Source organism: Xiphophorus hellerii, chromosome 11 (assembly GCF_003331165.1).
Source record: "Xiphophorus hellerii strain 12219 chromosome 11, Xiphophorus_hellerii-4.1, whole genome shotgun sequence".
NCBI lineage: Eukaryota > Metazoa > Chordata > Actinopteri > Cyprinodontiformes > Poeciliidae > Xiphophorus > Xiphophorus hellerii.
Genome location: NC_045682.1, coordinates 20247607 through 20262831, shown reverse-complemented (window position 1 = coordinate 20262831; position 15225 = coordinate 20247607). Strand labels below are relative to the sequence as shown.

At 39.2% G+C, this 15225-nt stretch overlaps 1 protein-coding gene across 1 annotated transcript in view; it reads left to right on the top strand.

Moving 5' to 3' along the window:
- The first annotated feature begins 667 nt into the window (after window positions 1-667).
- Window positions 668-15225, top strand: part of cxadr (CXADR Ig-like cell adhesion molecule) — a 47741-nt gene continuing 33183 nt past the window's right edge. The window contains exon 1 of the mRNA XM_032576407.1: window positions 668-848. Within this exon, the coding sequence (XP_032432298.1) occupies window positions 782-848 (67 nt within the window). The 5' untranslated portion in view covers window positions 668-781. The remainder of the gene's footprint in view (window positions 849-15225) is intronic.

Sequence of the window (15225 nt, the reverse complement as noted above, 5' to 3'; positions counted from 1 at the left end):
AAATCAGTTTATTTCAAGGATGATCAGTGGAAATCAGATGTACCTGAGCTCAAGTCTCAGTTAAGAAAGGCTGCAAAACGTATAATGTTTATCTTTTAATTGATCAAAAAAATCTGAAAATAAGTTTTTACTTTGTCATTAAGGGCTGTTTGATATCACATTTGAATCCTTTCTAACAACCCTGTAATGCAACAAAAGGAGGAAGAAGGAAGCAAAGGCTGCGAGTATTTTCTGGTAGCACTGCTAGTCCTGTTGAAAGTTCCCCTGCCACGGACTCCAATTCTGTTTTATAAGTAACTTTTTTAAGATGGGTTTGGAATGTGTCACCTCTTTTCCCGTATGTCCAGCCATCCAAAAACATTGTGAATTATTTTCGATCTGAATCTTAGAACCACTGCGTGTATTAAGAGCGTTAAATCCATCAAATTGATAAGATAATTACTTAAAACAAAGCTCTGTTCTGATACAATGTATTTCTCGACGATAGATTAAAAAAACAAAAAACAACATTGAACAAAAAACAGCACCGAGGACGAACGTATTTACACAACCGTGTCCGTTCTCCTTCTCGCCAGCAGGGGGCGTCCCTGAACCGTCTATGCGCGCGTCCTCTGGGTGTCACGTGACAGCCCGCGGCGCGCTCCGCTGTGCACCTGCAACGAAGAGCGGCGCAGGAGGCGGAGTGGAGTTTGGATGCTTTGGTGGAGCAGAGCGAGGCTGACGTTTTCCACTCGGTATCGGCACAACTTCTTTCAGCAAGTTTCCCCAAAGAACTGTTGGGATGTTTCACACAAGGATGGAGCTTTCGAATCCCCGGCTTTGCTTTACGCTGCTGAGCCTCCTCACAGGTAAGTTCCCAGACAGCCACACGAAAGCCGAGTACTTTGATGAATTTTTCCAGTAAAAACAACGGAGCCAAGAAAACAGGGCAGTCCAACAGAATGGTCAGTCGTTAGCCTCTGACGGTTAACTGCTTTCGTCGAGCTTTGACCAAGTGCTTGATTTTTTGGAGGGTTTTGTACCAGTCGAAGTTGATAGTTGATGTTAACTATAGCACATATAGTATACATATAGTATATACTATAGTACACTAGTTAAATGACTCCGAAGGGAGAAACTGGGAGTCAAAGGTCGATTAGTTAGCTAGTAAGCTCGAACAAGCGTGCTATCAAAGTGAGGCTTAATTTTAAAGTTTGATTTTTAATAGGTATGCTATTTATTTTTCCACTAATTTCTAGCCGTACTACAGAAAATAACAGAACGAAATAGAAATTCGGCAATTATTTACATTTCTCCGCTTTATCCTAAGCAGCCACCATGTAAAGTTACAGGGTTTTGAATTATTGATTTGATCAGTTTCTGCCTTCTACCGATTAGTTTAAAATGTATTGATTTATGATAGCAGGTAAAATGCCAGGGCTTTTTTTTTTTTTTTTTAATTCAATGTCAGAAACGTCTGCATCTGTGCGATGTCTTTTGGTTTATCGTTCGCTGGTGAACACAAAAGCTTGATCCGCTTTTAAACCTGTGGCTGGAGGACTTCAAAGTGCTGCTTTTTTAGTCTGCCATCTGCCAGCAGTTTTAACCCACCCCTCCACCCCACCTCTCCGTCTCTACCCCCTTATCCAGTCTGAAATCCCGGCTTTCATATCAACTTAAATACACGTTTGCTCATGTTGGCAGATTTATTTTCTCTGCTGGTTTAAATGATTCAGAGGAAGAAAGTCAGCTATTTAAAGTTTAATGTAGGGATCCGCACCGTAAAGGGATTTTTGTTGGCTCTTGGCGTTTCTGGAAGTGCATTGTGTTGTGTAAAACATCTGATTGGATGAGTTTTTTTTTTTTTTTCTCTTGTCCCCTGGGGGTTTAACTGCAATTTTGCCAGTTTCTGATCAAGAACATATGTTTCAATCAATCAAATCAGATCCTCTTTACATTTTATTTTAAAGACACATAGTGTTTTACTTTCTAGTCATCATTCAAACTACTTTTGCCGGGCTTTTGTGTAAATCAAACAAGCTTTAAGTAAAGTTTATCACCAAAGGAGTAATATTTTATTGTCACATTTTGTCATTCTTTCGTTTTTGTGTTTTGAAACATTATCCATGTGCCTTTGGTGAGATCACAACATAAAACTAATCAGCGTTCTTTGCAGCTCATCTAGTACTGTTTTTCTTCAATTTCCTGCAAAGGTAGTGACTTCATGCAGCAAAACATTTGAGCTGTATCTTGGTATGCTACTAGCCTCTGGAGTTGATTTGATTTTACCCAATTGCTAACGTTTGGCTGTGACATATGTAACGTGCCGTTTCTACCGTGAAGGAAGCTATGCTAAAAGAGACATGCAGAGCCAGACTACATCTTAGCCAATGTCTAGAGTGTCTTTAAACATTCATCTTATTCTGACTTTAATTGTTCAATATTTGGAACGTGGCCAACACTGACTGAATATTGTCATTCACTTTGTCCACTGCCAAACTCCAGTCCTATAGAGGCAGGCTACAATTTTTAAACAGTGCACAAAATTGACATTATCTTTCACAACTCCTTTTGCTTGCTGATTGAATAGGATGAATTGCATTCTGAGGAATCAAATTCAATGGGAGAAATCTCAGATGAAGCCTCGAAGGGAGATGAGAATCTAGTGGAATTGCGCACAATCAAGCCTGACATCAAGCCCGTGGCCAAATCAAGATCATGAATGCTCTTACAGGGTCTGTTGTGCCAAAATGTATTGATTAAACTTGTACACCTACAGTTAAAATATCAATGAATTCTTAAAGTTAAATAATATTTTTGAACATCTTATCAGTCCCTCCAAGATTTTGTGATTCTTTTTGTGGTTTTTTGCAAAGTATTTGTGGTACTAATTTGGAAATGTTTGCACTTATTTATGACAGTAAATGTGACTTTTTATGACTCTCTGTATAGATCATTTACTATAATCCGATATCACTTAAGACTGAGGCAGCTGTTTAGTACAGGTAAAAAAAGCTTCTGACAATTTTTGAGAAAAATATGCAATAAACTCCCAGTTATTAGCGCAATTTGCTGATTTTGCGTCTATTTCCAGGATAATTCTCAAGACAGTAGGGAGTAAACAGTACTCCCTACTGGCAGTAAACAGATAAAAACTGCATTCATTTGATTGATAACATAATATTTAAGCACTCTTAGTGTTTAGTCTAGAATCTAAAGGGCCACATAGAAAGTTATGGTGGGCCAGATTTGGCCCACAGGCCTCGAGTTTGACACAGGTGTCATACACTATGCATAATTTGGGAACATTTAGCACCAATCCAAACCCATGGAGGAGGTGTTAAGACGTCAGACTAGGTTAGATTATAAATGCTTTAGGATTAGCTGAAATTTGTCAAAAGTAGCTCATCTGTGGTAGTGTTTACTAACGCCACCTGGTCAATGCCTCGTGTGATGTCATTGATTCAAATGCGCATGAATATTTTTCTTCGATGTGCTTTTAAGAAACTTCACATTGTGTAAAATGTGATAGTTGAAATCTATAGACCATTATGCAGCTAGGTTGTTTTTATTGATTGTGTGCATTTGTTAGTGTAAAAAACCCCAAACTCGACTGGTATCTTTAATGTTTAGCACAGCTAGCCCATTCTTTGTTTTTAAAATGAGCAAATACACAGCTTGATCTCATTAGTACGGGCGTGGCATTTAGTGTGCTGGAATTTGAACTGAAACCGCACAATCACTCCTCCCTCTGTGAAGAATAGAGTGAAACATTAGCCACCCAGTTGTCTTTTGGCTTTAGTTAGTGATATGTCATGGTGCATATTGCACTACAGGAGACTTTTGCTGGGTTAGCCAACGAGCTACAGACAAGGGAGTTACATTCCAGCGGTCTGACTAGTTGCAGAATCAAATGAAATGCAGAAGTTCTTTGTTACGGATCTTTGAGCGCATCACTGCATGTACTGATTCCGGTTATTGTGTGTAATATAAGGCCGACATAGTGTTGCTTTGAGTCTGTCTTTGTCCCATGATTCATATTGTTGTGTCCACGCTAGTTTGGCCTCATTACCATCTTAATGGCACCATGGTCTCGTTATGTGAGCTCCGTTCCACTTCGGCAGACAAGAACAGTAACTGCAGGCCTCATGGCATTCTTCTGACTTGGCTTTGAAATGAATGGTAATGTGCAAAGCTCTCTTTAATGGCTAAACAACAAGTGGAATATGTCTGCTCCATTTTTTTCTGCCGATTTGTTTATTCGACGCAAGATGTTGACAGAAGAAACGAGGCAAAATGGCGGGCAAAAAAGTGAATTTACTGAAACAACCAGAAATGGTTTCTTTCCTCTCATTAGCTGCATGTAAACAATAGAGATATAGTAGCACCAGCAAATAGTTTGTCTTCCAGCTTAACGAAACAGAGAAACATAAAAATTAGTCATACTTGGGTTCTTAAGTGAGTTCCTACAGCAAAGCATCAGTAGACAGGATGTTTAGTGGAAAACGTATGAAAAATAGCTTTTTCCACATGTTAAACTCAAATCCTTACTGCTGTTTTTTTTTATTGCCTCCAATGAGCGATGAGCACATGTCTGCTATGGAGAGAGTTTTCTTCTTTTTCATATTTGTCTATTTTAGTTGGTGTGCTGGTTAAAAATTGGATGAAAACCCAAATACTTCTCAAAAAGAACATTCTGCAGGAGGCACCTCTGGTGTTTCAAGAGACAACTTAATGTTTAAGTCCATACTTTCAGCTAGGCCTGGGCTACATGCCTTAAAAATAAAATCCCAGATGAGTTTTTATTTTTATGTTTCATACCATTTTCGATTAAAAAAATTACAAAATGTCAGAATTTTTTTTCCATTTCATTTCAGTCATTCCTTCTATAAGTTGACCTGAATTCAAAGTGCAAATAAATAGAGGCTATAAAATGCTTTTGTCAAAAAATAGATTAAGGCCTTGAGCTAGCTGACAGCTCTCTGAAACCAAAGGAGTGCCTTGGTGCGAATTTTATTTCATTTTTTACATTTTCCAAAAAAATGAATTCTTCAAAAACAGAAACAATGGACACATCAGCAACACATTAGTGAGTGAAATACCATCACAAAGGGCCACATCTGCTTGTACCTAAACACTATTTACTTTGGTATTTATCAGTTTACTCACTTTCTTATTTGTTCCTGTTTTACTTAGTTCTCTGGAAGCAAAGAGTTTTATTGTTTTTAATCTTCTGGAACAAAATTCAAATCTTTTTATACATGTGTATGTTTTAGTGAATATTGGGTTTGTTTTTTATTAAAACCAAACGCATGATTGTAATGTAATTGGTAATCTTGTGCTAGCACAACCCATTTTACATGAAGGCCTACAGCAGTTTTTCCTACTAACAAAGATGAAACCTACTGGTTCCGCTGAGTAAAATCTCAGTTGTTGAGATCAGCTGGGAGCAGATAACCTGCAGATACATTAGAGCTGTAAAAACCTGGTTTGGATTACACCAACCACGTGTCGCTATCTCTGTCAGTGGTTTGCTCTCTGTTCCAAGCAAGGCAAGGCTTTTGTGTTGCTGCACACCAAAAATATTCTGCACATAGAAAGAAGAAAAGACAGTTCATAGATACATGTTTGCAGAGCTGGTATGTTGATAGTGATTGCGTTTTTATGCTTGGGCAATCTGCAAAGCAAATTGCGGGCTTTGTAGTACACTGTAGCTTCACTGATGAAGATCTGCCCTGTCAGCAGTTTTTTGCATGGAAAGAACTGGAATAGTCCCGCTTCCTAACATCCTCCTTTTAGACTCACTTTCCATGAAACACCGCAAGTTGGAACAGACCAGAGTTGGAGTTCATGTGGACTATGTAACATTTTGGGGAAGATTAAATCCCTTTAAAGTGGATTGCCGGTGAAGTTGTAACAATGTTATCTGATAGGCCTAAAACCAAAGGCTCTGGCCAGCTAACTGGTTGCCTGGTTACTACTACAAAAAAAAGAAGACACGCACATCCAGGGAGTGTACTTGAGTGTGCTCCAATTGCCTAAGAAACCTACCCTTCCCCTTGTTCGGCTGTTTGTGTTTGTTGTACAGTAGATGAAGCTCTTATATTATTTTAAACAATTGGATGCCTTTACTTCATAACTCTGCTTTTGTCCCTTTTACAATCTGCTGCCATGTTTCCATGACGGAATAACTCATAAAGGACATCGGGTGGAGACGCAAAGCAGTGAATTTGAGCCCTTGTCGTTTGGCCTCATGCAGATGATGATAACAACCGGAGGACAGGTTCACCTTCCATCATCCGCTGCTTGTCTCCTGTTGGCTGAAACATGTTGCTGCTGCAAACTGCCAAACGCCCTCTCCACCCAGAAGCCCCTTGTCCTTGACAGCCAAACGGGGACGCTGGGAATCGGATTACACTCCAGGGACAGCGGCCCGTCCTCTACGATCTGATGAGGGGGGACAAGCGCACATGAATATTCACAGCCTCAGACGTTAATATTTTAGCATGCCAGGCTTGTCCTGTTCACCTGTGTGGAAGCGCTAAGAGCAGATCGCACCCTCACTTTGCTACATTACCCTCAGCTCTCTCTCTTCCTTTCTCTCCTCCACCCTCCATTTCATATCTGGATTACTGAATGGACAAATTACTGCCTTCTGGAGCTTTAGGGAAGGCGATTAATAGCGCCGCTTGTTTTGAAGTGCAGCCACTTTGTATTCAGAGCGCATTCCTTCCTTACAGGTAGACAGGAAAACGGCTTTCTGGGGCTGCTGAAGCTTTTTGTGGGATGCCTTGATTCTGCTTTAACCTCACCGTATTAAAGTTGGTGTCAGAATGACTGGTCGGTCAAGCCTTTATACGTTTAGGTGCATCCATGTGCTGCCAGGTATTTGAGCCTCCACGTGTCACAAGTTAGTTATCCACCATGGTTTTTTACTGTCTCTCCCAGCCAGCTGGTTTATTTTATTCACCTGCTTTCCTGAGGCTTGGTGGTATTTACTTTCCAATAATTCAGAGAAAAACAGAGGATTCGCTTCAGAAATTGATAAATGGGATCCTACAATGTCCAGCCTTTGTCATAACTCATCTATTCTTCTGCTAAGGTGTATAATCACTCTTTCTGATGGGTTCTACTTTAATAACCATTAAAAAAAATTATTTTTATTTGTTCATTAATACAGTGGGACTTTTTGACTGTGGTCTACTTTCTTAGGGTGTTTTCACATCTGGGACACTCAGTTTGATTTGGGACCAGAGTTGCAGCGTTTTTACATTTCCTGGCGGTGCGTTTTGCTTTGACACTCCACGATGCTAAACAAATCAAATCTTTAGAAGAATCTGTTCCTCTTCCTCACCTGTGATGGCGCTGCACCAAGAACCACTGAAGGAAATTACACGAAAATCTTTGAAGACACTGAGCGTATCTAAAATGTAAACAAAACTGGAGTGAAGTGAGAATTTATAATTTAACTCTTTTGTCTTTGGTAAAAGACCACGAGCCATTACTCCCACTAGCGCTAGAATTGTACGTTTGTTTTTATTGTACACCCAGAATGCTCTGCGCTATAGTACGCTTCCTGATTTTAGTGCAGCCTTCGTCAGCTTGGCGTTCACATATGCATTTGAACAGCACTAGAGTTCACTTTAGTCTAATCAAGACCTATGTTTGTAGGCGGACTAGAGTTTAATAGTCCCTAAACTAACTTGACATTCCAGGTAAAAAAATTAGAGTCCAATTAAATCAACCAAAACAGAGCTACGTATGTCTCTGTTTTTTTGGCTTTTAATACTTTACATGTTGGTCTAACTTTGCGTTTAACACCATTAAAAAGTCTAGTTGTTCCAGGAGACTAAAGTGTTTTTATTCTCTCACATGAAAAGAGACATTATATACTTGGAATTTCTTGGGTAGTATAGCAAAAATAATATTCTAGGGCATAAGCCTGTTAACAATAATTCAATTAATTGCATGATAAATTCAAATGGGCTCTATAATTTCCATTTTCATGATTACTTTTCTCGTTTGTCTGTCTGTTTCTACCAATAACTGGATGACAAAATGCTTCAGTCAGATGCGTCGATCTCAACTGGCCCGTTTTTTGAAGGTCAGTTTTGTTTCCAGAGACAACAGTATCCATTTTATTTGTTGCTTTAAGGAAATATTTTGGATGTTTAAAATCCAAAATATGAAAAAGATGAAAGATATATGGTGAAAAAAAATTATAAAAATATATTAATGTTAGCTCGAAGTGTTCATCCGTTAAGAGACATCTGCTTTCTCATCATACAAACATCCAGACATGTTTGTATGATTCTGCTTTCTAGCTTTTGTTCAGTGGCCTACTTAAGGCAGCATAGAGAGTGTGTGTGTGTAAAGGTTCTGTTTTTAATGAATAAGATATTGTATCTGCAATGTGTGATAAACACCACAGCCTTCAAAGGTTGTTTTAACCTGCAGCACCTTCTAAGACAAAAAGAGATAGTAAATGATGAATTATATGGTCACCTTTTACAGCGTTTTAAACAGAGAGAGATTTAATTGGCTGATGCCTGGTGGAAAACAAAGACCAGTTGCAGGTATGAGATTCCTCAGAAGCGTAATCTGACAGCAGGAGCTGTTAGAATCCGAGTCTAGCAAGGAAGGGGCAGAAAGATGGGATCTAAGGATTGCAGAGGGACTGTCTGTCATTTGAAACAAGGTCAAAGCACGGCCGCTCCCCCTGCCCCTCTCTCCTGAGTCCATCGGTCATCATCACTGTGTGGCACTGTGAGGGTGATAAACACCCCCCCAGCACATTCATCACTTAGCCACTACATGCCTGACTCTGAAGCTCCCACAATGCCCTCTGCTCCTAATGAGGAATAATAGACCTTGTGACAAATATGCTTCTCTCTGGGGGAAGTATTTTTTTTATATATGGTGGTTTTTGTATCTAAAATACTTATAAATTGGCTACTCCTTTTCTGCGCGTTTCATAAAAAAATACTACTACATAACACTAAAAATATTACTTAAGTTTTGGAAGTTTAAGAAGTCTTTATTGTGCAAAATCTGCCTTTTTGTTTTTAAAGAGGTAGCATTATGTATTAGTATTGTTGACTTCTGAGCTTCTGCTCCTTCAGACTAGCCAGCAGCAACTAGCAAACACCTGGTGGAACTGCACATCTGCTGAACTCATTATATGAGTTACTTCTCAGTGCAATGCTGGTGAATACAGTGTTAGTTAACAAAGGAGCGACATTGTGATGACTTCCTAAAGGTGTAGTTTCTTAAAGAGACAGAGGCCCAATTTCAAGGCATTAAATATCAATTTCAAATTTCTTTTCAGTCATATTTGATATATACAGTAATTTTATAACAACTGAAGGTAACATAGTTACTTTATTGTGCTATGTGCCTCAAAAACACATAATACTGCCCCTTTACTTGTATATGGAAAGTTTATCATTGCAGTACTGATGTGATGAAGTTCTTGAATTCCTGTAAATATTGGCTAATTATACACGTGATGTTACTCTTTCTCTTGGGTTTGTGTCTCCCAAAGCAGATTTAAGTGGTTACTTATTTACCACAAATCTTGTTGTTGTGACATTCACTAACAATATTGCATATTTTCCATATAATATTGTTTTAGAACTTATCAAAATGCATGGTTGATGTGCTGCTTATCTCAGAGATCCACTGATCAGAGATTTATGACTGATCTTCAGTGTTTGTGATGTTTGACCAGTTTTACTTTATCTGCAAAACCATCCAAAATATTCTTTCAAGCCCAACAGCTGTGAGCAGTCAATCATTTTAATCAGCTTTTAACAAAGAGGTTGTTCTCTACTGTTGTTTTTAACAATGTGTTTTTGCAGATTTAATTAAACCAAATGTCAGTCTTCCCACATTTATGCAATAGTCTCAATCAAGAGATTTTTTTCCAACGGCAGAACATCCTGAGTTGAGCTACTACCAACTCTGAGCACAGCTAGGAGCGCGTAATCGAACTCTAATGCGGACCAAAACAGCAAACTCTGGTCCGCCTACAAACCTAGATCTCTTTTTGGTTCAAGTGAACTCTGTGCGGTTTGAATGCACATATGAATGTCAAGCAGACTGGAGATTGCTCCAAAAGCAGAAAGTGGACTATAGCACAGTTCATTCTACCAAAACAAATGCAAAGGTCTAGCATTGGCTGGAGAAATGACTCGTGGTCTTTGCCAAAGATAAAAGAGAAATCCTACTCCCACTAAAATCCGACACAACTCTATTTTGTTTACTTTTCATGCGCTCATGTCGACTTTGGAGGTTTTCGTGTCATTTCCTTCAATGGATCTTGATGCAGTGCCGCCACAGGCGGGCAGAGGAACAAATTGTTCAAAGAGTTTGGATTGTTTGACACAGAAAACCAAACCAGCTGAAAATATAACATGTTCCAGTCTCCAATCAAACCAAGTCTACCAAACTATCAGGTATGAAAACACTCTACAGCTAGATGAACTTTTATTGATATTTTTGTTTGTTTTAGTCAATACTCTACGACCATTTTGTATCCCTCTGATGGCATCTTCAGAGTCTCTGAGTGGAACAGATGATCAGAGTGCACAGACAGAACTGGGTGTCTGGGTTTAGACCTGCAGGCAGAAGTAAACATTTACAGCTATTGGAAACAGCTAGTTAGTTCCCTGTGCTTTAATGATGCTCATAGGCTGAGCTTGGGTGGGCCTTTAAGCAGCTTTCGTGACTGTGTTCATAAATGCACTTTGATGTTGTAACAGGTTTTAGTTGGTGATGATAAACCCTGGTTGCAATGTAAATCATAAAATAGTAGTTGACATGACAACCCGCTTACGTAACCAATGGCTTCTGCTTGCTTCAACATTCATGACAACATCAAAACATCAGACCAGAGTGAAAACGAGAGTTCAGCTTAGGGAGGAGACTAGGTTTGAAGTTCAGAAACAAAAAAAAAAATCCTTTAGGGAAGTTGAAATCAATCTAAAACAGTGTTTGACAAGATGTAAGACATGGATGTGTAGAAACTCCCTAACCTCGTACCGAACCTGAACTATCCTCATGTCTTCAGTTCTTTGGGCTAGACGTCTCGGTGTGAAGATACTCAGTGTGGCTGGCAGCCCCTCAGGGTGCTGCAGCTGCAGTTGCTGGTGTGCTGCTTCCTCTCTGCATACCTGCTGGGTAGGTGTCAGCTCAGCTCTCCACATCCCTCAGCCTCTGGTAAATTATCTGTTGTGCGGTGTTTTTCTGCACAGCGTCGTGGAGAACGGGTGAAAAATAAAAAAATCCCTTTATCAAGAAAAACAGGCTCCGCAATTTATTGTAACGCTATGTTTTCTTTTCAATTTTTTTCCCAACAAGCATAGTTTTTTGAGAGGTTAGCATTGTGTAATTTATGGTGTGTATCACATTTTATCAGCTGCTGTCACAGAATGGGTTTACTCAGAGCAGAGTGGCGCAGGGCAGGGTTCTGTTGTTCTGTCCTCCAGCAGAATGAGCAGAAGGTGAGGTGAATTGGAGGGAATAGCAGGTGGGGGTGAAGCAGCTGTTGAAGTAGCCATTTTTAGCACTTCATCTCATTGAAAAACATTACATATAGTTAACTGCAGGCATGGTGAGGAAGGAATACAAGAATTGTGTGTGTGTATATTCTTTATTGATTTGTTTTCACTTGGCATTTTTAGATGTATTGCAAGACTGCACATTGTACTTTTAGGTTTAATAGTATAATATTATCTACCGTACATTAAATTAATGTTTGCTGTAAATAATGCCTGCTGATATAAACTTAGTGATTTCTTTCTTAGTGATTTACACATAAATTGGTTTTAAAATTAGATTTAATAATTTATGTGCAAAATGTTTTCTAATGTAGTCTGAATTATATTAGGAACAATAGAAAATTGTTTCATCATTGATCATATGAATGAATTTGTCACTATATTCATATACAATGAAAATAAATATAACCAGTGGCCATGACCATATAACCATGTCATTTGTTGCTGCCAGGCTTATAATGCACTGAGGGAAACCCTGACTATGACCACTGGAACTTGAAGTGGATATTTAGTCTTCAGAGTTGATGTATTTGCTCTTTTGGGCTGTATACACATACTTTATTAAGAGCTTGTTTCTTCTTTTCAGGCAGAGACCTAAAACTGGTTTAACGGTTGCCATCCAGATCAAAAGTTGGAGTGCACCCGATAAATCGGCCCCAATTTCCTTAATTTTGGGAGATGGGCAACCCTCTTTTGACCCTGCTGATACCACTGTGTTCTTCAGCTGCATTTATTTTAAATTCCAGCTAAATTTACATTGATGGCTTGGGTTTACCTGGCTATTATTACCTGGTCGTTATACTTAAAAATTTAAGACTGGTTGCATGTGTTTAACTAAGTTCAGGTTTTAGTCTGTACCAGGTGTTTTGGATCATGATTTCTATGGGCCAGAGTGCATGCTCTGTTAAAGCCTACGGATTTAGGGATTTGACAGTAGCCAATATATCTATCAAAAGTAGTTTGAGAAAAGAGTATTGGTGAGTGGCTTCAGGTCTCATTGATTCATAGACTGACAGCTGCTCTGTGTTGGTCAGTTCAAAAAATGTCTTCTGTTTGCGATTGAAAGATGCAGTACAGTCTGCTTTGTAGCCATAAACCAGTCAAAGTCTCCATAATGTAATGCCTGATGGACAAGTGTTCAGGTTTGAATAAGTAAACCCACAGACAGGCAGCAGAGCTGCTGCTGCTGCCGCTAAGTTCTCCAAGAAGCAGCTGTTAAGTGTCTTAATAGAGCCCATGTATAATTCATAGGCACACACATGCACACACACACAGAGCTTTGTTGGATGACTGGCTTTCTCCAAGGGGCCAATAATTAGAAAAATAGTAAATCTACCGCCCAGTCACTGAGCCGCTTCCAACGACGCAGCTTTCTTTTATAAGGTGTGCGAGGGCATTGCCTTCATATTTAATCGCTCTGAGACAGATGAGTGTTAAGAAATTATTCATCTGCGACGGCTCGAGCCATAACACACCTCAGCACTCCAGCTGTCAATGAATGACCTTCGAGAATATGAGAAGATCCTCTTCTTTGTTGTCTGACATTTTTCTGGCAGCAACTGAAACAGTACATCAAGTTCCTGGATACTGGTCTAATCTATATAATTTTTTTAATCTTTACAATTGTTTGTAAAGTATTTGGTTGATATTTCTCTTTCCTTAATTTCTATGTCAAACCCAACATATCAGTAGGGGAAAAGCCACAGTGCTGCACCTCAGAGAGATTATCTTGTTGTCCGACTGATCCAAGATGTGCTATAAGCAGCGTTTGGCTGGCTGTCTGGGCTACTGTCGGTCAGACCTTTTTAGATGTCATTAGAGTCATCAGGGAGTTGGCGGTTTGAACAGAAGGTTTCAGGCAAAAGCACTTTACTTCAGGTACAACACCCTCAGCACTCAGATGACCTTGCAGAAGCTTTTCTAGGTGCTATTTTTCTTTTGACTGCGTGTGGTCTGTTCGTTTTTAGTAGAATTCGTTCCATTTTGGACCTAGGTAGATACAACCTACTAGTTTACTAAAGTTTTGCAGCTGATTGCTAATTGGATTTAAGTTAGAATTTTATCTGGACCCTTCTAATGTCCAAATATACTTTGATCTAAAGAATCCCAGTGGAGGCTGTATTTCTGGAGTTGTCCTCTGTCTCTTCCATAGATCCTCCAAATATTTTGGTAGATTTGGAGTCGTCCCACACTCGTTCCATTTTTGAAGGAGAATTAAAAAGCTGTGGTTATAGTTAAATAACCTAACTTTTCTTTAAAGTTCATAAATAGTTCAAAGCAATTCATGATTTTTTTTTTTCTTTGCAATTCTTATGTCACACAAAATCCCAGTGTAGCATGTTGAGGTTTGTGCTTCAACACAAACCTCAGTATATTAACCTTCTTTATAAGGTTTCTGTAGTAAATTCCGATATTATTGCATTTGCTTTTGAGCAAGGAAGTCTAATAATAGAGCCAATGGATAATCAAGCACAATTATCCCAGCGTTGTGTCGTCATGCTGTGTCATCAGCGTTTTACCTTAGTGGTAACGGAAGCTCATCATTTCAGCTGACACTTCTCTTTTAACTGCATCAAAGGAAACAAAATATTTTTTTCCCCACACATCAGTCACATTAGCTGATGCTTTTTAAATATCTCAATTAAAATGCATATAAGAATAAGAGAAACAATGTATGAAGTTGACCTGTTGACCTGATGAGAAGCACCAACTGTATACAGTCTATAAAATAACCAGATTTTGGCTGCACTGTTGTATTATTATTATTTTTAGATGGATTCAAAGGATTTTGCTGTAACATTGAACACTACCTGCTGTTACCACGGTAACTATGCTTAAACCTAAATCAGTTTGTGAGGAATCTAAAACAAGCAGCGCTGATTTGATACCCAGTGAGAATTGCACTAATATTTGGGGATAATTGGGCAGAGATTTCAGATTTGATTTATTTATAAACATCATCATTAAAGGAGGGAAAGCATTGATAGAAATGCTAATAAATTAGGTTCTCTTTGGTTGCAAAATAATGCAACCACATTTTTTCTGTTTTTCAGATACTGGAATCCAGAGTTGCATTGTGGTAACTTTTGTTTTTTTTTGAAGAAGCATTTGTTAACTGTTTGTGGCAATCCGTGCAGAAAACTGAAACAAAAATTGCCTTCTCTCATGAAAAGTTTGAAAACATGTCAGGGGGAGGAAAAAAAAAATCCCTGCTGGTTTAGTCAGGTCACAAATTGTGGCATCACCATCGTGCGGGATGACTCTGCTCATGCAGGGGAGTTATTTTTAACATTCCCAATTGCGTCTTGTCAGAGTTGGATGTCGACAAGCCCGGCTGTTTGGAGCTCCCTCCTCCTGCCGAGGCGTGAATAAAAAAACTCCAGCAGTCTCGGTTAAGCTGTAACAACAACTGACAAGCTTTGCCCTGTTGCTTTTCCACGGAGCTTCGCCGCAGAGGTGCGTTTTACTCCACCTGGATCCGCCAAGCTTTGAGAGAAGAAGAAACTGCAGCCTTGAAAATAAATATCTGGCCTGTTCCAGCCCCGGCTCGGTTTACAAAGAAAGGAGGAGAAGGATTACCCATGCTGTTATCTTCTAACAACAGCCTTATCTTGATGTCCTGCTGTAGAGTCTGGGAGGACAGGACGGCATGCTCTGTGTTGTTACTCTTCCACAAACTCCTCAT